Consider the following 25,015-nt stretch of genomic DNA (forward strand, 5'->3'; position numbering starts at 1 on the left):
CCTTTTCAGTAAATTGCATCTGAAGGAAGGGCTCTGCTGCTTCAACAGAGGTTTGGGGGTTTCCGGACTGCAGGACGTCACAGCTTCTCCTGGGAGCTGGTCCCCCTTTCCTGCTGTCACTCGTGTGAACTGAGGCCCCGAGGCTGCCGGTGTGGTGCAGCACCTGGTGCCTTTGCGCTCGTGCTCCTTGGGGTCCAGGGAGGAGCCCTCGCTCTGCCGTCCTGGGCAGATGCGGATCCCAGAGTCGTTGGTGCTTTGTGTCCCCGTGACTTCCGCACACCCACTCACACGCGGCCTACTCGGCTGGCCCTCCCGGGCAGCGGGTGCCTGGTTTGCGCTGCCTCATTTTCTCATGTTGATTTTCAAGTGTGAGTGGGTGTGAGACGATGCACAGCCTTCTCTGCCACCCTTGCTTGCTGATTCGGAACGTCTGCACTGGTCTCTTTGGTGTCTGTCCAGACCTGTGGGACCCATGTGAAGTCCCGGCCTGTCACCCAGGGCAGAGACCATCTGGACTTGCTGGCAGCAGCATCCTCTGTGACACAGTATCTTGCTTTCACTTCCGTTTTTCTGTGATCTGGTTTCTTATTTGACCTTTCCCAGCCCTTGAGCACGTTCCAAACTCAGTTCGCTTGTGGAAGGCGGCCGTGGAGCTGGAAGAGCCCGAAGATGCTAGAATCATGCTTAGCCGCGCCGTGGAGTGCTGCCCCACCAGCGTGGAGGTGAGTCCCCGCCCTGCAGAGGCCTGGGCCCGAGGCCACTGTCTGCGTGGAGGTGAGTCCCCGCCCTGCAGAGGCCTGGGCCCGAGGTCAGTCTGCAGAAGGTGTCAGCTGGGCCTTGAGCTCACTGAGGTCCAGCGCCAGGCGGCACAGTGACCATATGCTCCTGCAGGAACCGCAGAGCAGAATCTAGCTCGGCCCCGACCCCATGGGAGCTCCGCGCGGAGCTCTCTGCTTCAGGGCCCGGCCTCCTAGTTCAGCTCGGAGTTTGCCAGTGGGACCTGGAGGGTGACAGAAAAGACTGGTATGTCTTTCTGCTGGCCCAGCGGGAGGTTGGCTGTGCCTCAGAGCTACTTGGATTTCTTTAGTTTTAAATTTTCTTGTTCACAGTGTTTTGTGAAGTGATTTTTAGTCTTGATTTCATGATGTCCAGTCTGTCTTTAATTATCCTAAGGGGTGTTGTGAAATTCTCCAAACAAAATTAATCTTAATTTATTTACATAAAAATAAATAGAGCCCATACACATTTTTGGTGATAAACTGTTGCATAATCAAAACCTGTGGTGTGAGAACTCCAGACAGCTGAACACCGTGTCCTTTCAGTTTGCGAAGGTGACGGTCACACCCTGCTCACCTTCTGTCCTAATGCCGTGTACCTTTAACCAGTGTTTGGAACGCGGGGCTGAGAACCCGTCAACTATTCATGTTAACCACATCACTAAGTAAGTCAGAAGCATAACCAAACAGCTTTCAGATGAGGCAGAAAATGCCGCCGCACACGTTCCTGGGCCCTGTTTAAAATGGTCCTTGAAAACTTGTACAAAGGATTTTGTGCAAGGGCTGTGGCCTGTGGAGGGTCCACCTGACCTGGCGGGTCTCTCCGTGCAGCTCTGGCTCGCCCTGGCCAGGCTAGAGACCTACGAAAATGCCCGCAAGGTCTTAAATAAGGCCCGGGAGAACATCCCTACGGACCGGCACATCTGGATCACGGCCGCCAAGCTGGAGGAGGCCAATGGGAACACGCAGATGGTGGAGAAGATCATCGACCGGGCCATCACCTCCCTGCGGGCCAACGGCGTGGAGATCAACCGCGAGCAGTGGATCCAGGTGAGGTTGGCAGGTGCCACGGTGTCCACTTTAAACACGGACGCCCTCCTGCTCGTCAGAGTCCCTTGGAGGGTGGGGACATCGGGGTGGCACCTGAGAGGCCCGTCCTCACGCTGGCAGGCACAGCAGGCACAGGGGTGGCTTCTCCTTATGTGATCACCTCGTGGCTTTTTATGGAGGTGCAAGCCTGAGTGCATCTAGGGGGAAACTTCAGTGATCCGATGCTTGGAGATTTAAAGATTTTAAGTGTCCCGATTTAAAGGAGAGTGAGCCTTAGAGCTTCTGTCTCTCAGGTCCCCGTCTTTAACTTCTGTAGATCGTGGCCAGCGAGGTCTTTGAAAGCACTCTAACCCGCCGCCAGGCTACAGCTGCCCTCTCCTGCCTCGTCCTGCCCCTTTGCTTCACCCACCGCCCTCAGCCTCGGAAGGCGGCCCCAGCCCTGTGCCGCCTCCCTTCTCGCGCCCCTGCCGCCGCGGTGCTGCTTGCCCGCCTCCCAGTGGCTCCAGCCGGTGCACCGGAGCTGCTCCAGCATCACCTTCCTCCCGAGGAGGTGGCGATGGATCAGTACCTCTGTTCTCTTCCCTTCCTGTGTTTAGGCAATGTTTTAAAATCTCAGGTGCAAGGCCTCATGTGTATCTCTAAAATCGAACCATCTAGATTCAGCTCCTTTATTTATTTAGTGTTGTTTAACCATTTTTGACATTCTCATTCCTTTGTGTGGATCCTGGTTTCCAGCTGGTGTCATCTTCCTTCTGCCTGACGGACTTTTTTGAACATTTCTTTCAGTGCAGGCCTGATGGTCAGTTCTTCCAGTTTTTAAATGTCTGGAAACAGTCTTTATTTCTTCCCTGCTTTTGAAAGATATTTCCTCTGGGTGTAGAATTCTAGGTTGACAGTTTTTTCTTTCAGTGTTTTAAAGACACTGTTCCTGCCTAGGTTGTTCCCAGCGAGACACCTGCTGTCATCTTTGCTCCTCTGTACGTACTTTTTTTTAAAATTAAATTAAAAATTTTTTTAATTTCTAAATTAAAAGATTTCTGTCTGCTTTTAAGATGTTTTTCTGTATCGTGGGTTTTGAGCAGTTTGGTTGTCATCTGGCTTGGTGGTTTTCACGTTTCTTGTGTGTAGAGTTCGTTCAGGATCTTGGATCTGTGGATTTATAGATTTTATCGGATTTGGAGAATTTGTGTCCCCTGTTTCTTCAACTCATTCTCTTTCAGGCACAATTACCTGCTCATTAGGCTACTTGAAGCTGTCTTCCAGCTCATGGTGATCTATTCATTTTTTAAGTTATTCTTTCTGTTTCATTTTTTAACAGTTTGTTACGCTATAATTAACTGTCCATAAAATTTACCCATTTAAAGTGGGTAATTCAGTGGGTTTTAATATAGTGGGTTATTTATCTTTTTATTGTTTATTATCTATTTTATCATTGAGTTGTAAGCATTTTTTGTATATATTTTGTATACAAGTCATTTGTCAGGTAATTGTATTGCTTATAGCACAAATGTTTTTGATATAGTCCAATTTATTTATTTCTTTTGTTACTCATACTTTAGGTATCATATCAAAGAAACCTTCCCTAACCTGAGGTTATGAAGATTACTCCTGTGTTTTTTAAGATTTTTATTTTTTAGTGCTTACATTTAGGTCTGTGACCCATTTGCCTTAAAAGAGTTGAACTTCACGCTTTTACAAGTGCGTGTCCCGTTGTCCCAGCGCCACTAGATCTTCCCCTGTTGAGTAGTCCTGGCCGTGCTGTGGAGAACCAGCTGGTCATAAATGTAAAGGTTTACTTCTGGAATCTCAGTCCTGCTCCGTTAGGCTGTATGTCTGGGTTTGTGCCAGCACCACACTGTGCTGCTTCCTGTGGCCTTGAAAGGAGGCGGCTTTGTGAGTCCTCCTCCTTTGCTCTTCACAGATTGTTTCGGCTGTGCTTGGTTCTTTGTGTTTTCATATGAATTTTAGGGTCAACTTGTCAGATCCTACAAAACAGCCAGCTGGGCTTTGACAGAACAGATCACCTGGGTGGACTGTTGCCATCCTAACAGTAGTAACTCTTCCAGTCAGTGAACGTGGGGTGTCTTTCCAGTTATTTAGGGTTTTTTTTTTTTTTTTTTTGCGGTATGTGGGCCTCTCACTGCTGTGGCCTCTCCCGTTGCGGAGCACAGGCTCCGGACGCGCAGGCTCAGCGGCCATGGCCCACGGGCCCAGCCGCTCCGCGGCATGTGGGATCTTCCCGGACCGGGGCACGAACCCGTGTCCCCTGCATCGGCAGGCGGACTCTCAACCACTGCGCCACCAGGGAAGCCCCATTTTTTTAGTTTTTTAAAAAATTTTTTGAGTAATGTTTTAGTGTACTAGTATTACACTTATTTTATGTAATCTAAAGTACTTTTTTATTTTTGATGCTGTCATAAATAGAATTTTTTCTTGTTTTCATTTTTAGGTTGTCCGTTGTTAGTATGTAGTAATACAATTGATTTTAAAATATTGATCTTATGTCCTGTGACCTTGCTGAAATCATTTATCAAATTGTAATAGTTTCAGCAGATTCTTTAGGATTTTTTATGTATAGGATTATACCGTCTGTAAATACAGTTTTACTTCCTCTTTTCCAGCACGGTGCCTTTTATTTCCCGTCTGCCTGCCCGGCTAGAAGAGCAGTGGTGAGGCCCCCACCTCTGGTCATGGAGCTGGGGGACGTCTAGTCTTTCCTGTGGGTGTGGTGTGAGCTCATACGCCCTCTGCTCTGGTCGGTTACAGAGATACTCTTTTTTCTCTCAGTTTCGTCTTGGATAACTTCTGTTGCTTTGTCCTCAGGTTTCGCTAATCTTCTGTAACGTCTAATCTGCTGTTCATGTCATCGAGGACATTTTTCATCTTAGATCTTGGCAGTTTTCACTTCTAGGAATTTTGATCTTTTTAAAAACCTTCTATCACGTCTTTCATGTTGCCATATAACACTCGAACACGTGGACCGTGATTATCATAATAGTCTTAGTGCCCTTGTCTGCTCCTTCTAACACTGGGTCCCTTTGGGGTTGACTTTGGTAGACACTGAGTATCTTCATCGTGAACCGTCCTGCCCGGTTGCCTTGCATGCCTGATAGCGTTTGCTTTGCTGTGGGCGCTGTGCCTTTTCCCTTGTTGGGTGCCAGATGCTTTGGGGCCGCCGTGAGCGTTCTGGGCTTCGATGTTGAGTGTGGTTCTGTTATTGGAAACGTTCTGACCCCGTGGGTCTTGCCTCGACACTTGCTGGGTGTGGGGCAGTTTGGGACTCAGTCTCCTGTGGAGGTGATCTCTGGGTGTTGTGCTCAGTGCCATGTATCTCCTGGGGGTCTCCGCTCTGGCCAGTGGGAACAGGCGCTGTTCCTGGACCCAGCTGTGCTCCGAGGACCACTCCCACTGATCCTTTTGGACGTTTTTTTCAGCCCGCCCGTGCTGGGTTGTGCTCAGTGGAGAGCACGGGGGGCCCCTCTGTAGAGTGGGTACCCGGGGCTGTCTCCTTGTGTGGCTCTCCTCTCCCATACCTGGTGCTGCGTGCTCTGCCCTCCGTGCTCTTCTGGGGCGCTGAGCTCTGCCCCTTGGCTGTGGGTCAGCCTGTGCCCTCTCCTGAGCCTTTGCCCTTGGCTCTCCTCTGCCTGGGATGCCTTTCTGATGCTTATTACCATGCCCGAGGGGCTCAGGCGAGGGCTGCTGTGCTGTGCTCCTCTCACAGCCAGGGAAGCCAGGCTCGGCGTGTCCAGCCAGCCTGGAGTCTCTGGGTGATGGCATCGGCAGGGTGCTTCCTACTCCTTTAGCTGTTGCAGACAGCACTACAGAAGCGTCCTGGCGCATCCGTCGTTTTGAACGACTGGGAGTATGTTCCTTAAAAGGCGTTGCTGGGTCAGCCTGTGTGAGTTTTGTTTTGACAGGGAGCTTGAAGCTGCCCGCGGTAGAGGTCGTCGCTGTGTCCATCCTCAGCCGCACGCACGTACCTCTGTCCCCACCTTTGCCCACACACTTCGACGTCGTCGGTCTGACGTGTAAACGCGCGTCCCTCTCTGCATTGCTAGTCCTTCCCACCGGCTGTGCAGGAGGCTTCAGTGGCACTCGGTGTCTCGTCTCTGGAACCACGACGGTCTTCTCTCTGCCTGTCCTGAGAGCTGCTGTCCTGAAGTCCAGTGCTTTTCTGCTGGTCAGCCCGCGCCCCCTGCCTGCCGGAACGCCCGGTGGCTGGTCCCTCCCCAGGTTTCTGTCTCACCTTCCGTGTGCCGGGCTCCTTCCCCCAGTCAGGTCTGCCTCTTTGGGTTAGAGTGGCTCTTCCTTTTGTCCATTTCAAATCTGGATCCCAGGCCGACAGTACGAGTGTGAGTGACCTCATCTTTTACCCCCAAGTGCTTTGGAACTGTCTTTGCATAGCAACCCCTTATGGCCACTGAGTTGCCTACTCTAGTACTTTGTACACAGTAGGTGCTTATGCAATGTCTGTTAAGTGGGTAGGTCAGGGATTTGTGGAGTACTCACCTGCTGGATGTCAGGGAAGGGTGAGCACAGTCAGCGGGCAGTGGCAGGGCCAAGAGGGCGTCAGAACCCTTGGAGCTCACCACCTGCAGCCCACTCCGTCCGGGCACTGCGTCCACGTGTCAGGCTTCTGCAGCTCTGGGTGGCAAGTTCAGTTCTGTGTCCCTCTTTCAGGATGCCGAGGAGTGCGACAAGGCTGGGAGTGTGGCCACCTGCCAGGCGGTCATGCGTGCCGTGATCGGGATTGGCATTGAGGAGGAAGACCGGAAGCACACGTGGATGGAAGATGCTGACAGCGTGAGTGTGGCCGCGTGGGCCTGGAGTCTGTGTTTGTGGGGAGCTGCTCTGCTTTGGGAATCTTTCTGATCTGCTGGGTTTTATCTTATTTTATTTATTTATTTACTTAATTCATTTTTGGCTGCGTTGGGTTTTCGTTGTTGCATGCAGGCTTTCTCTAGTTGCAGCGAGTGGGGGCTGCTCTTTGTTGGGGTGTGCGGGCTTCTCATTGCAGTGGCTTCTCTTGTTGTGGAGCACAGGCTCAGTAATTGTGGCTCGCGGGCTCTATAGAGTGCAGGCTCAGTAGTTGTGTCGCGCGGGCTCTAGAGCGCAGGCTCAGTAGTTGTGGCACGTGGGCTTAGTTGCTCCACGGTCCATGGGATCTTCCTGTGCCAGGGCTCGAACACGTGTCCCCTGCATTGGCAGGCGGATTCTTAATCACTGTGCCACCAGGGAAGTCCCTGATTTTTAAACGTAAGTTGCAACTGTAAGGAGTACAGTTTTCTGTTAGTCTGCTGCAGAGCTAGAATTTGAGCGCTTGCTAAGCTGGACCTGGAATCCATCTCCCAAACCTTCCCAGCTGTTCACCCCTGACCTCTGGACCGTCCCTACCTCTGGTCTTTGCTGTAACCTGCGCTTCAGAAAACATTTGCACATGAAGCTCTTGTCCCCTCTGAAATGATTTCCTTGGAGTGGTGTTCCAGAGAAGAGATGATGAGTTCAAGATCAATAAAAACATTTGAAGCTTTTAATACCTTAAATGTGGCCCTCTCTTTTTAATAGCCTCTTCCCCGCCCCCGCCCCTGCCCGCTGTGTTGGATCTTCGTTGCTGCGCACGGGCTTTTCTCTGGTTGCGGTGAGCGGGGCTACTCTTCGTTGCGGTGCGCGGGCTTCTCACTGCAGTGGCCTCTCGTTGCGGAGCACGGGCTCAAAGCGCACGGGCTCAGTAGTTGTGGCACATGGGTTCAGTAGTTGTGGCTCGCAGGCTCAGTAGTTGTGGCGCACGGGCTTAGTTGCTCTGCGGCATGCGGGATCTTCCCAGACCAGGGCTCAAACCCGTGTCCACTGCATTGGCAGGCGGATTCTTAACCACCGCGCCACCAGGGAAGCCCAATAGCCTTTGATTTAAAAATAACTTTAGACTTACAGAAAAGTTGCAAAACTGTAAGAGGAATTCTTTTACACCCTACACTTAGATTCCCCCAGATTTACCCATTTCACCACGTTTGCTTTTGTGTTCTCCACTTGTGCCCACACTTGCACACACATGCCCCTTATTTTCCCTGAACTGTTTGAGAGTACATTGCACATGTGGTGGCCCTTTCCCTCTAAACGTTTCAGTGTGTGTTTCTTTAAAAGGGGACCTTCTCTTACGCAACCACAGCATAGCTGTCAAGCTCAGGAGATCAGTGCTGATGTAGGACTACGATGTAATCTGAGGCCTTACTCACATTTCACCAGCTGGCTCACTGAGTGCCTTTTGGCAAAAGGCAAAACCCAACTGTGTTCTGGTTGAGGAGCTGCCCAGGGTCATATCCACAGGTCTCCGTGGCCCCGAGAGTTCGGGGGAGGGCTTTGGTCGTTCGTTTTTCATGAGTGTGACTTTTCTGAGGGTACAGGCCCCTTGGTTTGGTGTCCATGCTGTGTCCTCGCGGCCGGGCTCTGATCTTCGTAGGAGTCTGTCCTTCTGGGTCGGTGGGGGCACATCCTCTGAGCAGCTCAGGCGGTGCCCGCCAGGCCCCTCCCCTGGAAGGCTGCTGTGGCCCTTTGTAACTAGTGAGTATTTCGTGGGAAGACACTGAGACTGTGTAAACATGCCATTGCTCTCCAAACTTTGACCTACGAGTTTGCGGGTCCATTAAGGATGGTTTTGGCTCCTGTCAGTTATTACTGTGGGATCTGTCAGGTGCTGGTTTTCTAGATACCGTGGCTTCTGCGTTTGACAAGAGTTGATCAGCTGGACTCCTGCAGGGCAGAGCTTTTCTTTCTCCCTTGTTCGTGTGGGCACTCTCCTGCCCCTCCAGTCCCTGGATGCAGGCCGTGGCCGCTGTCTGCATGGAACTCGCGCGGTGTCACACGTGTGACCCGGGTGCCTCGTGAGCAGTAGAGTCTCCAGTGCCAACCATCGGGGCCTCAAGGCTTTTTGTCACGTGACGTTTCAGACAGGGAAGTGTGAGGAATGACCTCGCAGGCGCCACGGCCTCTGCCGTGGGAAGAGCCCAGCTCCCTCTGGGTGTCGGGCCCTTTTAGTTCTGAGTGTGGACTTGAACTCTGTGCTTCCCCCTGCTTTCCTCATCGCCCTTGAGAACACGGGGGCCTCGGCGGGCATCACCCTGCAGACAGATGACAGACTGGGAGCAGTAACTCTGGAGCCCTTTCAGACCTCCTTCCGCTTCTCTGTCGTCTCTTCACTTGGGCTGGAGCAGGCAGCTGTCCTCGGCGCTTTGTGAGCTGCGGGAGGAGCGGAAGCCCTTGTGCCCACGAGCGTGGGGCTCTCCAGGGCTCACCCCCCGAGATGGGCTGGCCTGCCCAGCCCCCAGGCCCTGAGCGACTGTCGTGTGGTCCCATGGGGCCACGGAAGCCCCAGAGTCTTTGTAACTGGCCTACAGGGCTCGGGTCAGGAGTCACAGAGTGGGTACCCGTCCTGGGTCGGTGCTGAGCCGCCCTGTTCATGGCCCTCTTTCTGCCCTAGTGTGTAGCCCACAGCGCCCTGGAGTGTGCCCGAGCCATCTACGCCTACGCCCTGCAGGTCTTCCCCAGCAAGAAGAGTGTGTGGCTGCGGGCCGCGTACTTTGAGAAGAACCACGGCACCAGGTACGTGGCAGGCCCGCCTCCCTGCGCCGGCTTTAGGCCTCTCGTCCCCGCGGGTGGGGCAGGGCCTTGTTCGAGGTCCAGCCTCTGCGGCGAGGGGCGGAAGCTCTTGGGCTTTTCAGCCAGGCTGTCCTTCAGGCACCTTCTGTGCTAGCGTTGCTGCTGTTGTATAGTGCCAAGGCACTGAGGGGCCCATCTGCCCAAGTGCCTGCAGCTGAGCCAGGGGCACTGGTGGTTTGAGGGGTCCCTGGGGCAGGGCTGGAGCCCGAAGTCCCACGTCTGTGGGGCTCTGGCTTCGGCAGCGTGGGCGGTGCGGCATCTGGGCCCCGGCAGGCCTGTTTTTCATTTCAGCTGCATTTGGGTTTGGGCTGGTTTTTGTGCTCCGAGGAGGTCCTTGACAGTGTTCTTTAATTGTCCTCTTTAATTGAAAAAACGTTTCGTGTCTGCCTTATTGGCTGTAACTTCTGATTAAATTAGATGTTGCAACGTCTGCAGTTAGGTGGGCAGCCTCTGCCTGGGTCCTCTGCTGCGTCCTCTCTGCTCGGGCCTCCTGGTCCCACCTGGGCTGCAGCTGGGAGCACGGAGCCCCTGTTGCTTTTCTTTTGTCTCATTGATCAGTCTTGGGCTTTGCTGCTGAAGTTCCCGGTCCCACCGGCTGCTGTGTGTTTTGCAGTTAACTCCTCTGGGGACATTTTGAAATGACCCGGCCGGTTCCCCTGTACAAGTTCACCCGGACAGTCCTGTCTAGAGCAGGGCTGCTCCCGGGGGTCTTGGTCCCTGGGTTCAGGGGCAGTTCCCCTCCCCTGGCTCTGGTGTCCTTGGCCGGGTGAGGGGGCCAAGTGCTTCAGACCTGGGGGTGTTGGTTCCGGTGTCGAGCTTCATGCCACGCAGACGATTCTGTGCGCTCACTCGGTCTTACTGCTGAGCCCTGGGGAGGTCGTCTGTGCCGGGGGTATTACAGGGGTGGTGGGCTGTGCAGGGGTTGGGGACTTCACACCTGAAACCCAGGCTTCTTGCTTGATGGTGACCTAAAATAACTTTCTTCCAATAAGACAGTTTCTCTGGATGCCGGAGAGTAGACTCGGGTCGTAATCTTTATCGGCGGATCTGTGGTTAGAGATGAAAAGGCCCCCGGCCCCCAGACCGCAAAGTTATCACGCCTCCAGGACACACGGCTGTAAAAGGCTCTCTTGAGAGGTTCCATCAGACTCTGCTGTTTGAACAATGCATTGCTTTGTAGCACCCTCTTCCGTAGTTGACTTTCGAGCCTTTATGGAGAGAAAAGATTTCCCCACTCGCTCCCCATTGTAAAAGTCTGGTAAATCATTGACAGCGTGGAACTTTGAAGCGCTAACTGTCTTTTCAGTGCCCGCGGCTTGACTGAGAGCGACCTGCATTCTCTGGTGGTGACCAGCCCCTGTCTTTCAGGGAGTCCCTGGAGGCCCTGCTGCAGCGGGCCGTGGCCCACTGTCCCAAAGCAGAGGTGCTGTGGCTCATGGGCGCCAAGTCCAAGTGGCTGGCCGGGGACGTGCCCGCCGCGAGGAGCATCCTGGCTCTGGCCTTCCAGGTGGGTGAGGGGTGGGCCTTGGCCTGAGGGCTCCAGGGTCCCGTGCCCTCCTCAAGCCCCGCCCCCTCGTCGACAGGAGCTGACCCTAGAGGGGCCGAGCATGGTCAGGCCGCGTGGGACTTGGGCTGCTCTGTGGGCAGTGGGGCCCTGAGGGGCCCTGAGAGGAGGAAAAATGGCCCAGACGATGGACACCTACCTCTCATTTGCCGCCACTCAGTCTGACCTCGGGCTAAGTGTTCCACAACACAGACTCAGGGAGACGGGAGGGACAGGGCAGCAGCCGGAGCACCATGTCCCCACACGGGGGCACGGCGACAGCCACTTTCCTACGTGAACATCAGGGTGCCCAGTCCCCGCCCGAGGAAGGCCTGTGCCCCGTGCCGGAGCATGGGTGCTTGCACCGGGGCCCCACGTGGGCCACGCGGCGCTGCCCAGGCCCGTCGGCGGGTGGAGCTGGGCGCGCCCGGCCGGGCTCCCTGTGGCTGATGCCGTGAGCTGTGCATTTCTCTGGCCCTTTTTTAGTGTTTTGCTTTGTTTCTTTTTCTTTTTTGGCTGCGCCACATGGCACGTGGGATCTTAGTTCCCTGACCAGGGATCGAACCCGCATCCCCTGCGTTGGAAGCGCAGTCTTAACCACTGGACCGCCAGGGCAGCCCCCGTGCACTTTTCTCAGGACCTGATTTTTATTGTCACGCGTAACATCCTAATACTTTATGACAACAGGGGTGTTAGTCAGTGGTTTGCAGCATGCTTTTTTATAAACTAGAGAGTCTACGTCACTGTGTTGTCACCCAGGCTGGCATAATAAAGTCTGTCCTTCCCTGAGTAAACACGTGCAGGGGCCGGGCTTGGGTCTCCCTTCTGCTCTCAGCTGTCGTCTGGGTGCCCAGTGTGGAGGACACTCCTCATCTCACAGTGGTCCCGGCGCTCTCCCGCCACTGCCTGGGCAGTGCTGCCTGTCCCTGCCCCTCTTCTCCTTAGCTGCCACCGGTGTGGGGGGGGGCTTCTCAGGTTGGGGACGTGGTCAGGCTGAGTGTGGCCAGCAGCTAGCTGTGCTTTCAGGAGGCTGGAGGGCACCACCCACGTGTCTGCTGGACTCTGGGTTGTACGTGACCCAGTCCTGACCCCGGAGCCCTCTCCGCGCCGTCCATGATGTCCCGGGCATCCTTCCATCCTATCCACGTTGACACACTGGGACGGCCAGTTCCTCATTGCTAGGCTTGGGAAAGAGCAGGGTCGGGTGGGCGGATCCACGCGGGTGGGACGTGAGCGACGGCGTCAGCAGGCAGAGGGTGGCGGTTGGCACCACGGCCCCAGTGCCATGGAGGCTGCACGTCTGTGGCAGTGAGACAGGCTGGCCTGTTTGTGAGGAAGTCGGTGTCCTGGGGCTGGACTCTGCTCCGTTCCCCGTTAGCCCAGGACGTGCCTGGATTAGACGTCCTGCTGCAGAGTGAGGCCCGGTCTGGCTCCCAGGCGGGCTGCCTTTGATTAGGGTACCCTCGCCCTGCTCGCTGCTGATGCTGCGTGCTTGCCCCGCAGGCTAACCCCAACAGCGAGGAGATCTGGCTGGCGGCTGTGAAGCTGGAGTCCGAGAACAACGAGTACGAGCGGGCCCGCAGGCTGCTGGCCAAGGCCCGGAGCAGCGCGCCCACCGCCCGGGTAAGCAGAGCCGTCCCGCCCGCCACGTGCGGGGACCGCCGCGCCCTGCACCCTGCCTGAGGCCACAGTACTCGGAGCTCATTTGTTCACTCTTGGCTTTAAAACGCAGTCATGTGTGTAGCCCTAGCTTGTCCCAAAAGATACGAGACAGCGTTCGGGGCGAGCTCTCGGTCAGGCGAGCGCCAGGAAGGTGCCGGCCCAGCCCAGGCCCAGCACCAGAGCCGGGCTGAGGCCATCTGACCCCTCAGGTGTTCATGAAGTCCGTGAAGCTGGAGTGGGTGCTGGGGAACATCGCGGCTGCGCAGGAGCTGTGCGAGGAGGCCCTGAAGCACTATGAGGACTTCCCCAAGCTCTGGATGATGAAGGGCCAGGTCGAGGAGCAGGAGGAGCTTGTGGACAAGGCCCGGGAGGCCTACAGCCAGGGGGTGAGCCGGGTGCCCTCTCCCCGGGCGGGCGCCGGGCTCGGAGGGGCTGTGGGCTCAGGGCAGGCCCATCCCCTAACCCGGTCCCGGCGTCTGCCCCCCACCAAGCCGTGCATGCTGCACTCAGCGCAGTACGGTTTACGGCCCACGTAAGGCACAAGCTGCTGTGTTGACACCCACAGCGTGCTCATGAACACACACCCCGTGCACGTGTGCACAGTTCAGCCGTGCGTGTAGACACACGCCTGGGCGTGAAGCGGCTGGGTCTCTGGGGGCAAAGGTGGCCCTCACTCCCGGCTCAAGGAGCCACCACGGCTGTTACAGCCCCCCAGATGCCAGCTGAGCCCTCTCTCACTTGTGTCTGTGGCTGCAGTTGAAGAAATGTCCCCACTCCACACCCCTGTGGCTTTTGCTCTCCCGGCTGGAGGAGAAGGTTGGGCAGCTGACCCGAGCTCGGGCCATTCTGGAGAAGTCTCGCCTGAAGAACCCGAAGAACCCCGGCCTGTGGTGAGTCCCTGCGCCGCCCGCCATGAGCCAGCCTCGCTCACACGCTCAGGCCGAGGGCTTGGTGCAGCATTTCCAGCTCAGGCTCTGTGGGAAGGTGCCAGCCGTGAGGAGTCCTGTCTCAGCCGTGGGAGGGTTCAGACGGGCCTGAAGGTAGTTTGACACAGTGTAGCTTGTGTTCAGATTAAGGGTTCCCCAGGAGAGCCAGGGCATCGGGAGTGGATGACGCCGAGAGAGTGGACGCTACAGAAGAGGTGATATCTGGGAAAGGCCTTGAGGGATGAATAGGAGTTTGCCGGGTGAAGAATATGCATAGGAGGCTGTGCACACAGAGATGCAGCGTGCGCCTTCAGGGTGTCAGCTCAATGAGGTGCCCCAGCAGCCGTCAGCAGGCCTGTCTGTCTTCATCCTGGCCGTCTTCATTCGCACCTCGATGACATCAGAACCCCACGTGTCGCCTACTGCGGCGGCTTGAGGGTGCGGGTCACCAGCATCTCCCTCCTCTGGTAGATGAGCCGCTGGGCAGAGTAGGGAAATCCAGCCCCTGCAGCTCCCCAGGACCTTCCGCTTGTCATCGGGCTGCCAGTGGACGGCACTCGACCCCCGCCTCGGGCCTCTCTCTGCAGGCTGGAGTCTGTGCGGCTGGAGTACCGCGCGGGGCTGAAGAACATCGCCAGCACGCTCATGGCCAAGGCGCTGCAGGAGTGCCCCAACTCCGGTGAGCACCCCGCTCCCAGGCTGCAGACAGGGGCATCAGGTTCAGACAGGCAAAACTACATCTGTTACGCTCGGCCATTTAGACGGCTGAACGCAAGCCTCAGCGTGAGGAGTTTGACCTCGTGTTCTGAGGGGCTACCTTTTTTTTTTTATATATATAATTTAGTTTTTAACTATTTCAGCTCAAGTCTGTAAGTTAGTGCACGTGCAGTATAAACGAATTTGGAGCAGAAAAGGGGACATGAAAATCACCTGTAAGCCCAGTACTTGGAAATCATTGCTTTTAGCTTGTTTGTATTTTTACAACTTGTATTATTGCACAAAATCAAAGTCATACTGTGCGTCTGGTTTTGTGCCTTTTTTTTTTTGGCTGTGTTGGGTCTTCGTTGCCGCACGTGGGCTTCCTCTAGTTGCGGCGAGCGGGAGCTACTCTTCCTTGTGGTGCGCGGGCTTCTCATCACGGTGGCATCACTTGTTGCGGAGCACGGGCTCTAGGTGCGCGGGCTTCAGTGGTTGTGGCTCGTGGGCTCTAGAGTGCAGGCTCAGTAGTTGTGTCACCCGGGCTTAGTTGCTCTGCAGCATGTGGGATCTTCCTGGACCAGGGCTCAAACCCGTGTCCCCTGCATTGGCAGGTGGGTTCTTAACCACTGCGCCACCAGGCAGGGAAGCCCCGTGCCTTTTTTTATTTTATTTTTTTTTTAAGAATCAATCCTTTCTGTCTCTAAGGTATTTTATTCAATATCTCTCCTGAAGTTTCTGTTACGTGTGTAATTTTTTTTTTTTTTTTTTTTTTTTTTTTTTTTTTTTTGCGGTACGCGGGCCTCTCACTGCTGTGGCCTCTCCCCTCGCGGAGCACAGGCTCCGGACGTGCAGGCTCAGCGGCCATGGCTCACGGGCCCAGCCGCTCCGCGGCATGTGGGATCCTCCCGGACCGGGGCACGAACCCGCGTCCCCCGCATCGGCAGGCGGACTCTCAACCACTGCGCCACCAGGGAAGCCCCCCGTGCCTTTCTTTAAAGCTGAAAATTTTGTGAGAATTTGCATTATTGAATTCCTAAGAACGCAGTGTTTAGTGGCATCGTAGAATTACCTGCGTGTGTGTGAGAAATGCACCACTCACTGGGGGTCAGTGTGCAGGCTGCCGTCAATCCCAGGTCGTCTTCCTGCCTGAACCTTTAGTAGCACTTTTGGTTATTTTGTTACAATAAATTCTCAGCTGTGAAGTCACTGAGGCCCTGGGAGTGAACCCTTGGAAGTTGTTGGGACTTCCAGCCTAGCCGCCCTCAGGATGTTGTCCCATCCGTGCCAGTGGGGCCCTGTGGCTCCAGGTGGGCAGTGGGGCAGGCAGCACAGGCGGCCTCTGCTCTGCTGCCCAAGCAGACGTGAGCGGCCATGCGGGAGGTGCAGCTGTGGACACCCTCAGTCTTCGAAGGCTGCCCTTGGGCAGCCTGTGTGTGGACGGGCACATCTGAAAGCTGAGGCAGACGTCTGTGTGTCTGGATTTCAGGGGTCCTGTGGTCTGAAGCCGTCTTCCTGGAGGCGAGGCCCCAGCGAAAGACCAAGAGCGTGGATGCCCTGAAGAGGTGTGAGCACGACCCCCACGTGCTCCTGGCTGTGGCCAAGTAAGTAGGTGTCCTCGTGGCGGTGCTGAGCCCCTCACTCGTCCCTGGAGCAGGGCGGGCTCCCCTGGGCCACGGCCTCCACAGCTCCATGTCCGAGCGCACCTCTGGGCAGAGGCCCCCTGGACATGGGCTACCTGGATGGCCTGGGTCGTCCTGGACCCCGACCCTCTGTCCTGGTTCTTTCCTGTGGCTCTGCTCTCTCTGTCTCCACTACTCTTCAGTTTATCCCTACACGGGCCTTGGGTTGCAGGACAGACAGGCCTGCTGACGCTGGGCCACACGGAATTTAGGTTACAAGCGAACCTTCTTTGGTTCAGAGGGCTGTAAGCAAGACAGTTGTTTCCATTGCGTTAGGGCCAGAAAGCAGACCCTTTGACCTGTGTGAGCCCGGGAACAATCCAGGGCCCGTTGGTCAGGCCGTCAGTGTGCCTGGGGGTGTGGAGGCCGCCTCCCAGCCTCAAGGGCAAGAGGAGGTGAGCAGTCGACCTTCCGCTGCAAGGTCCTGCAGGGTGCTGGGTCCCGGGCTCCCTGGGGAGGCGTGGAGGGCCTTCAGAACCTCCTGGCCCCGCAGGGTCTCTGCTCCCTTCTAGAAGGAGGACGATGGACGGCCTGAGAGGAGCAGCCTGAGTACCCGGCCGGGGTTGGCTGTGGCCAGGCTAGGAGGGCTCTTTGGGCTCTCCCCTGGGCCAGGGGGTGTGTGGGGCCCAGGAGCTCCTGTGTGCTGTTGCTGCCCCGGCAGGAGCCTGGCCCACCTGCTTGCTCAGCTCCTGCCAGCACCTCCTCCGTGGGGCCGAGGGCACTGCGCGCGGGGCTTCCCTCGGGCCCCTGAGGCGCAGCCTGGGCCCCGGCCACCTGGGAGGCTCCCGCCCTTCCGCCTTCGACTCCACTCCGATAGGGCTGCCATAAAACCTCATAAAAGGCTTTGTAAGGTAAACAGGTCCCTCCTTGCTGTTCCCAGGCGGGTGCTCTGTGTGCTGCTATCTGAGTTTGTGCTCTTTAAATCACAGTTTATCTAACATTAGCAATTAAGGATACCACAAGGCTTAAAAAACAATCAAGCTATCCGAGCATGACATTATTCCATTTTGTAGCTGAGAGCAGCCCGAACAGCTGCCTGGAGGGTGCGTGGTGCACGTCTGCTCGGGTGCTTCTGGCTGCGGAGCTGGGTGGAGGATGGAAGCCACCCGGAGGCCCCGGTGGGCGGCTGTCAGAGTGCCCACCGCGCCTCCCCGCTGGCCTGCCCTCCCCTCGCTGGCATGTCGGCAAGGCTCCCTGGGCCCCTGACTTGGTTTCTGACGCTGTGGATCCTCTCCTGGGCCTAGTTTCCAGGTTGCTGTGTCTGCTGGTGTAGCCCAGGTTCTCAGCGTTGGCTTGGGTTCCTGCTGGAGCTGCCTGGTAGGGCAGAACGTTCCAGAAGGTGAATATGGAGGAGCAGGCAGAAACTTCAGTTCACTTTCCCTAATCAGAGCCTTGATTTAATTTCTGTCAGGTTTATTACTTTCATCTCCCTGTATTTTACTCAAAGGAAAATAATTTAAGGGAGTTTGAAGTTCTTGCTCTGTGGGCGGTTTTTTAAGAAATGCTTTGGTTAGACACTTGAAGGAGGGTTTCAGGTTAGTCACCTGGAGTGGTTTCCGGGTGATCAGGACTGATTCCTCGGCACCCCTGTGGGAAGCCCAAGCTCTCCAGGGAGAGGACAAGACCAGCAGTGCCTGAGCCAGGCTCTGTGCCACTGTGGCTGCCTGTGGCAGGTCACTAGACTGACCGGGCTCATGGTCCAGCGCACCCGGGAGCGGGCTGTGGCCCGAGGAGGCCAGGGCCAGCCCCAGAGTGCCCGCCAGCGCCGTCCCCTGGCCGCCGCTCACTCGGTCCCGCCCTGCTGCTTCCCCCCAGGCTGTTCTGGAGCGAGCGGAAGATCACCAAGGCCCGGGAGTGGTTCCACCGCACCGTGAAGATCGACTCGGACCTGGGGGATGCCTGGGCCTTCTTCTACAAGTTCGAGCTGCAGCACGGCACAGAGGTGAGGCACCTGCCGCCCGCTGCCCCCGCCCTACCTGTCCCGCAGCGCTGACGGCTGATTCAGCTTCCACGCGGCTTTCTGGCTACAGCCTTGGAGCCTCTCAGCCTGAGATTTAGATGTTTGGGGCATCTTTTAATGAGTTGGTTGTGATGGGGGCTCGGGCCATGGCACAAATGGGGCTGGAGCTGGAGGCCTGGGAGTCGTCCTTGTGCCTCGGGGGACCTGTCCTCCTATGCAGGAGCCCTCCCGGAGCCCAGTCCCGTTGGGTCCCCACAGGATGTGGAAGCCAGGCTTGGGGGAGCTGGTTGGCTCCCAGTTGGGGGGCGGGTGCGGGCACTGGTGTGAGGCCTGGTGGAATGTGGCGGGCCTGCTCCCGGGGAGCGGGGCTGGGGGCGGCGGAGGAGTGGGGGCGCCTCACGTGCCCGCGGTCCCCACCCAGGAGCAGCGGGAGGAGGTGAAAAGGCGCTGCGAGAACGCCGAGCCCCGGCACGGGGAGCTGTGGTGCGCCACGTCCAAGGACATCGCCAACTGGCAGCGGAAGATCGGGGAGATCCTGGTGCTGGTGGCGGCCCGCATCAAGAACACCTTCTGACTGTTCCGGCCCTGCTGGCTGGGGGCGGGGCGGGGGGCGTGAGAGCTGTCTGTCCTGTCTTTGATTAAAGGCTTTCTAGTAGTCGTGGGGTTTGTGGCCGGCGGGTGTTCTCCGAGCCCTCCCCTCGCATGCTTTGGCCGCCCCAGTCTGCCCCGCGCTGGACGGGGCTCACTTTCCAGGGGGCCTCGTGAGCCCGTGCCCACAGAGGAGACGCCAGGGGAGCGGTGAGGCTCTCCAGGGCTTTATGGAGATGGTGGCAGGACCTCATGTCCTGGGTAAAAGCCCCGCGTGGGGACAGCCGGGGTCTGGCTGGCCTGGCGACTCCAGTGCCCCTGCTGGTGCACGCGCTCTCCCGCCCCGGGGTGCTCTGCGGCCCCCACCAGCCCGCAGCGGCAGGCTGCGTGTGCCCCTGGGTAGGTGACTTTCCTGGGTGCGGACGGGCCTGGCCCCTGAGGTGCTGCCCCCAGCGTGTGAGAGGCTCGCTCCCATTGGCAGGTGAATTCACTTTTGCTAATTTGGCGTCAGCAATTTTATGCTAAAGCACTTGTAACTGTCCTCTCTTTAGACTGCAAATGCATTCATTACTTGGGAGACTTGAGTGTGTTTTCACCATGTGAGGATGAAAGACTTCCTCGGGCTCTGGATCCCTGCGTCTGTGTCCAGTTGGAAACTAGCTAGTTCTCTTGGAAGGGGGTGCGTTGGCCACGGCTGGAGACATCTGGCCGGAGGTCAGGGTCGGTCCAGAGGCCATGGGCCGGGCGAAGAGATGCGGATCGTCACGTGTGGTGACGAGAAGGGCGGCTGGCGGTTACTCCCACACATTCTTTTGTAAGAAACGATCCCAGAGGGGCTCCTCGGTGCTCGTTCTGCGGGTCAGTCACTGACCTGTGGCTTAGCCCTCTGGCAGCAGCCGAGGTTGGGGAGCATGCCCTTCTCGTCAGCACCAAGGGCGTGGGCATCTGCCTGCAGAGCACGGGCCCAGCCGGGTCCACCTCCGTCGCTCTGGGAGCCACAAGGTCGTGGCCAGCCCTGGGCGGGATCGGACCATCCCTGTGTGGGGTCAGGAACTGCTGGTGCCAGGGTGGGCGCCCGGGGCAGGCCCCGCTCACGGATGGTCTGTGGCTCTGGAAATCCTTCCTCTCCTTACCCGAGGTCAGCCAGTCCCAGAGGGCCATGCCGGAGGTTCCTGGGTGTTGTCACTGACCTCAGGAGTTTCCTGTGATCCCTTTTGGAGGAGGTCCTGCCCATTGCACTGGAAAGTGAGTCCTGAAGTTTTTAGGAGCTTGAAAGCCAGCCTGTCCCTGTACAGATGTGGAAACTGAGGCCCAGGAAGGGGCAGTGACTTGGCTGCGGCCACAGGGCAGCTGGCAGCCCTCAGTTGCTTGTGGCTTCTCCCGGACACTTTCTCTGATCTCAGGTCAGGTGAGGCCTCCCACAGGGCCCTTGGAACGTTCCAGAGCATCTGATTGGCCACATGCAAATGTCTCCTCGTTTGCCTGGGGATTGTTTTCTCAATGCCTCGAGGTGGTGGTGAAACTACTTTTCTCCCTGGGGAAAACATCTCTTAGCTTTTCTTCCACTGACATTTTTCAGTTCCAGCTCAAGGCTAGCTGAGTTCCTAGGCTTGGGCAGGGCTGGGCAGCCCCAGCACACTGCCCGGCAGGGTGCTGTGGCCCGGCTCCCTGCAAGCCTGGTTGGTGAGTGGCCGTGAGCTCCCCCGGCAAAAGACCCCCCTCAGCCCAGGACGGGCGAGCAGTGGGAAGCACCTCTCCCCTGAGTGCTGGGCCAGCGGGGAGCCGGGAAGTCCCCTGCCTGGGACCTGCTGGGGCAGGACCCCCCGGACGTCAGGGTGGGGGAGCTGGGGGGTGGGAGGGTTACGTCCTGCTCACCTGGTCCTGCTGGTGGCCAAGTTCCTGGCAGAGGCAGCACCTGCTGACCACCGAGGAAGGCCCTGGAGAAGGGCGACCCCGCTTCTCCTGGCTCCCCTTCCCCAGCAGCCGGGCCCTACCCTGCTCTCTGCCCACCGAGCGCCCTGGCCCCTCCTCGGCAGAGAAGATCTCCCAGGTCCGGCTTAATCCAAGATCCACTGGGTGGGAAGACAGCCCGGTGGGGCTGGGCTCCAGGGTCAGGTTAATTGAAGAAGTGATTGGATAGCGGTGGGGAGAGGGAGGGGGCAGGGCTGGGATCCTGGGGCCTCCCTCCTCCCTCCCCCCTTTGCTCAGAGGAGCCAACTTCAAAAGCCTCGGCTGCCTGCCGTCCAGGGAAGCCTTGTTGGCCGGGTTTGGAGCGGACCTGGAGTGGCAGCGGCGCTCCCCACCTGAGGACCCCAGGATCATGTCCCAGGCCCACTGGCGGGAGTGAGGGAGGGCCTGAGCCTGAGAAGCCCATGGTGAGCAGCTGTGGGCCGCTGGGGAGGGGGCTGACTTCGGCTGGGCAGGGAGCGTGCACAGCCCAGGAGAGGCTGCTGTCCCGCCGTGTCCCCACCGGGAAACTCCCCTTGGTTCCCGTCACCGCAGCCTGGCCCTGGGTGCTCCTGACGGGCCTTCCCGGCAGCTGCAGCGGCGGGGGGAGGGAGTCTCCCTCCTGGAGCTGGGGCCACCCTGTCCTCATGGGTTGGACTGGCCTGAGCCTCGGGCCCTGGTCAGGGGCAGACAGGCCTTCCCGGGACACCCTGGGCAACCAACCTACCCCACTTGGACGTCCCTCCAGCACCAACGGCTCTTGTGCTCACTATGATCTCTGATCCTCAGCAGGCAGAGGGGGCGACTGAGCTGGCCATCATGCCAAGCCTGTCTAGGGAGGGGGTGGGCTTCGAGAAGGGCCCACAGCTAATTGCATTTGGTCCTCCGGCCAACGCTGCCGGGTGCCTCAGGCAGGGAGCCCCCACGGCCTCCAGGTCCGGCCCTGCGTGGTCAGGCTCTCCTGCCAGGCTGGGAAGCAGAGTCGAGTCCTGTGTCTCGAGTCCCAAGTCTCGCTGGGTTCACATGATTGATTTTCCAGTGCTGTGTGACTCCAGCCCGGGGGCTGGGAGCCTGCAGACAAGCTGCTCTCTCTCTCTGATATTCGGGCTTCTGAGTGGGGGTGGGCTTCTTCACCATGAGAGCCAGTTTTCTTTCTGGGGGAGGGGAGCCCTGGTGGTGTGGACCACGGTCCCCTTCCTCCCTTCGCCTTGGGCTTTCCCCAAGCCTTCCCCTCCCAAAGGGGTGTGGCCTTGAGCTCTGAGCCCTCACCCCTGTCCTGGTTGGGTTGGGGGTGCAAGGGAACCCCAGCCCCCATGGCTCTCAGAGCTGGTAGCAGAGCCATGGGGAGGGTGAGGAGAAGCTGCTCGGCCATTGAGGGGGCAGATCAGTTCTGCCCTCTCCTGTGGGGCACCTGGCGATGAGCCCAGCTCTGGTGGGCATGGGTCAGGGCATGGCCAAGGGTGAGACTGTACAGGGGGTGCTTCCCGCTGTAGGCAGACCTAGGTCAGTCCTGCCCCCCAGTCTTATGGGTACTTGGGCCCTCACACCCATGCAGATCAGAGCCGCGGGTGCTGTCGTCTGTCCTTCCCCAAACCTGCCAGCCCTGTGCCTAGAGCATTTGTTGAATGGCATGGCGACGTCTCCGTTATACCAGCTTAGAGATTCCCTTGTACAGGTGTGTGTGGATCGGGATCGGGGGTGGCGGGGGGGGGGGGGGGAAGCACATTGCCCGCAGTGCTGCAGGAGGGTCGGCGCCTCCGCAGGCTCTGAGCCTGTATCCCTTCCAGGGGCCCCCCAGGCCCGCGCTCTGGGCGCTCCTGCTGGCACTGCTGGGGGCTGCACCGGGCCGGGCCAGGCTCGGTGCCTGCAGCGTCCCCGACGTGCTCCACCACTACCGCGCGGTCATCTTCGAGGACCTGCAGGCCGCGGTGAGGTGGACTGGGCCGGGCTCCAGACAGCTCCATTTCATTCAGAAAAACCTGACTGGAGCCGCGGCCTCCCGATGGCGGGGCCGGGTGGGAGCCTCCTGTGGCGCCCAGAAGGTATGGAGACATCACCACCCAAGCCCTCCAGCCCCCTCCCCACGGGGCTCCTCCCCCAGCCCCCCGCTTCCTCCCTCCCCAGGAGCACAGTATCCTACTGTCCATCGTGGCCCTGGGTCGGACCCTACGTGGGGCGGTGGCCGGGGGCCGCCGCGGGGCTCTGGAAAAGGCGGCTTGGACCGTGGCCGTGCGCACCGAGGCGGTGATGCGGCGCCACTGCCGGACGCTGCGCCAGGTGCGCGTCCCCGCTCGCTCCCACGGCCCCGCGGTCTCCCTTCCCAGGGGCTGGACACGAGCTGCGGGGGAGGGGGCGGGCGGGGACCGTGCCCACGCCCTGACCGACGCGTCCCCGACAGCGGAGCCGGCGGCCCGAGACGCGCCCTGTTCGGCGTCGGGGCGGCCGGAGGCGGCTCCTGCTGCGCGCCCTGGACGCCGTCGCCACCTGCTGGGAGAAACTCTTCGCGCTGCGCGCCGCGGCCACCGACGGCTCCTGGGGCTCCTAAGCGCCCCGAGCGCGCGGGGATTGGGAAAGGGCCTTGCGGCTCGGCCCCTCCCTCGCCGCGGCCCGCACTCCTCGGAGGGCCCGGGACTGGGAGGCGGGGCCCGCCTGGCGAGCTGGTCCCGGAGGGGGCCCGCCCTCCGCCCCCAGCAAGGCCCCAATAAACTGAGCTGGTGCTGCGGCCCTGTTCGCTCTTTCTTCGCCTGCCAGCTGTGGGGCCAGGCCGCCCCGGGTCCGCGCCTCGGTGGGGAGGGGGCGCTGGGGCCTCCCGCACACGCGGTGTGGGGGAGGGGGGAGCGGCGGTGTTCCCAGGCTCGGCCAGCAGGGGGCGCCTCGGGACGGGACTCCTGCTAAGTCGGCGCTGCAGGCTTGGGCGGGGGCAGATGGGGACTCCTGCTGGTCCTAAAATGCAGCATCGTATCCGTCCTGGTCCACTCTGGGATGGGGGAAGGGTGGAAATGGAGGGGAGGGGAAGGCTGAGCTTTGTGAATTCGGAGCAAAACAACCGGATAAAGGAAACGGGCCTGAAGGGAAGCGAGCTGCGGCCCTGGCTGCAAGCTGGGCCGGGCCATTTCCTGTGGCCTGGGAAGGGTGGCAGCAGCTCCTCGGCGGCGGGACTGGACAGGCCAGCCAGGGAGCCACCGTCTCGTGTCCTGGGACCTTATGTTTGCGTGGCCCGGTGGAGGGCTGATCCCTGGAGTCCCGCACCTACAGCCGCGTAGGCCTGGAGGTCCGTGGCCCCCTCCCGGATCACAGCCTGTGGAGGGGGCGCAGCAGGACAGGCAGAGCACCTGGTCAAGGTGGGTGCCTGGTCGGCACACCTGTCATCATGCTCTCCCCTGACAGGTGGACGGACCCAGTAGGCACCGAAGCAGGCCTTGCCCTGGGCACCCTGGCAGAACAGAGGCGAGCAGGAGATGCAGGCAGGCCTTGCTGGCGGAGCCGTCAGCAGGGCACAGCTGGCCCTGAGCGCCCCCATCGTGCGCGTGTGAACGCGTTCAGTCCGAGCAGCAGGAGCCACTGCCCCTGGTTCGTACAGGAGGAAACTGAGGCACGGGGAGGTTACAGGACTTGCCCCAGACCTCACAGCCCGAAGTGTAAGGGCCGGGATGAGAGCCAGGCCCCAAGCAGAGTGACAGCCCGCACGTGCCCTGTGTGCAGGCTGGGGACCTCAGGGTGCATGCAGTCGCCTTGTAGGTTCCCAGGCCACGTGGTCGCACTCTGAGTGTGAGGGTGGCCTGGGCAGGGGGCCTGTGTGGTTGAGGTGAGGCTGGAGGAGGTGGGCTTGGACATGAATGGGGTGAGGGGAGGTGCGGGCAGCCCCAGGGTCCTGGCCCGAGTCCCTGGGGGAGTCCTCGTCTTGAACTCGGGGAACACTGGTGGAGGAGCAAGCTGAGGGGAGCAGTCACGCCGCTGGCTCCTGCTGGGCGTCCAGGTAGGAGGGAAAAGTCCTGCTTTGGTTGGAGCACAAGGCTTGGGGGAGATGAATCGGGCCTGGTAGAAGGTCAGTAAGAGAGTCCGGGGGTCTGGGTGCGGGGACGGGGAGGGACAGGCCCTCCACAGAGGCCCCCACCACGCTCCTGCTTTCCCCAGGGCACCTGGCTCCTTGCACTTGGACCTCAGCGCCAGGGCCTGTGGGGAGAGTGCGCCTCCTAAGGGCGCCTGGGCGTGGCCTCTGGGCCGTCATGGCTGCTGCCCACCCACAGCACTCCTTGCTGCCGTGGTGAGCGGGCAATGGGCAGCCCTTTCTGTCCGCCCATGCCTGAGGCAGTTCCCAACAAACCCCAGTTTCAGGGGGGCTGGGAGGAGGAGCAGAGGCCTTAGTTACAGGGACACAATCTCCGTCTGAGTCCTGGACTGCAACCATGGTGGTGGACAAGATGCTCCTGCACCCTGGCCCGGCTGTTCCTCCCTGGGGGCCCCTGCCAGAGCCTCCCCGGTAGTGAGCGTGTGTGTGTGTGTGTGTGTGTGTGTACACAAATGTATATGTC

At 58.9% G+C, this 25,015-nt stretch overlaps 2 protein-coding genes across 3 annotated transcripts in view; both read left to right on the forward strand.

Moving 5' to 3' along the window:
* Positions 1-18,981, forward strand: part of PRPF6 (pre-mRNA processing factor 6) — a 33,954-nt gene extending 14,973 nt beyond the window's left edge. Inside the window, exons 10-22 of one of the 2 annotated variants that reach the window (XM_082671096.1) lie at positions 604-722; positions 1,608-1,826; positions 4,448-4,495; positions 6,507-6,629; positions 9,301-9,422; positions 10,848-10,986; positions 12,526-12,645; positions 12,894-13,070; positions 13,441-13,574; positions 14,198-14,289; positions 15,796-15,910; positions 17,804-17,930; positions 18,370-18,981. In XM_082671096.1, coding sequence (XP_082527222.1) covers positions 604-722; positions 1,608-1,826; positions 4,448-4,495; positions 6,507-6,629; positions 9,301-9,422; positions 10,848-10,986; positions 12,526-12,645; positions 12,894-13,070; positions 13,441-13,574; positions 14,198-14,289; positions 15,796-15,910; positions 17,804-17,930; positions 18,370-18,522 — 1,688 coding nt within the window. In that variant the 3' untranslated portion in view covers positions 18,523-18,981. The remainder of the gene's footprint in view (positions 1-603; positions 723-1,607; positions 1,827-4,447; positions 4,496-6,506; positions 6,630-9,300; positions 9,423-10,847; positions 10,987-12,525; positions 12,646-12,893; positions 13,071-13,440; positions 13,575-14,197; positions 14,290-15,795; positions 15,911-17,803; positions 17,931-18,369) is intronic. The other variant, XM_082671097.1, reaches the window with a different exon arrangement.
* A 307-nt stretch (positions 18,982-19,288) lies between these two features.
* On the forward strand, positions 19,289-23,028 carry LOC309832797 (uncharacterized protein C20orf204; the record flags this gene model as incomplete). Its single annotated transcript, XM_082670763.1, has 7 exons — positions 19,289-19,307; positions 19,430-19,538; positions 20,745-20,879; positions 21,039-21,162; positions 22,271-22,525; positions 22,608-22,760; positions 22,882-23,028. The coding sequence occupies 7 exons, from the start codon at positions 19,289-19,291 to the stop codon at positions 23,026-23,028; spliced, it is 942 nt and encodes a 313-aa protein (XP_082526889.1).
* Positions 23,029-25,015: the final 1,987 nt, after the last annotated feature.

Source organism: Grampus griseus, assembly GCF_964374135.1.
Source record: "Grampus griseus genome assembly, chromosome: 14".
NCBI classification, from domain to species: domain Eukaryota; kingdom Metazoa; phylum Chordata; class Mammalia; order Artiodactyla; family Delphinidae; genus Grampus; species Grampus griseus.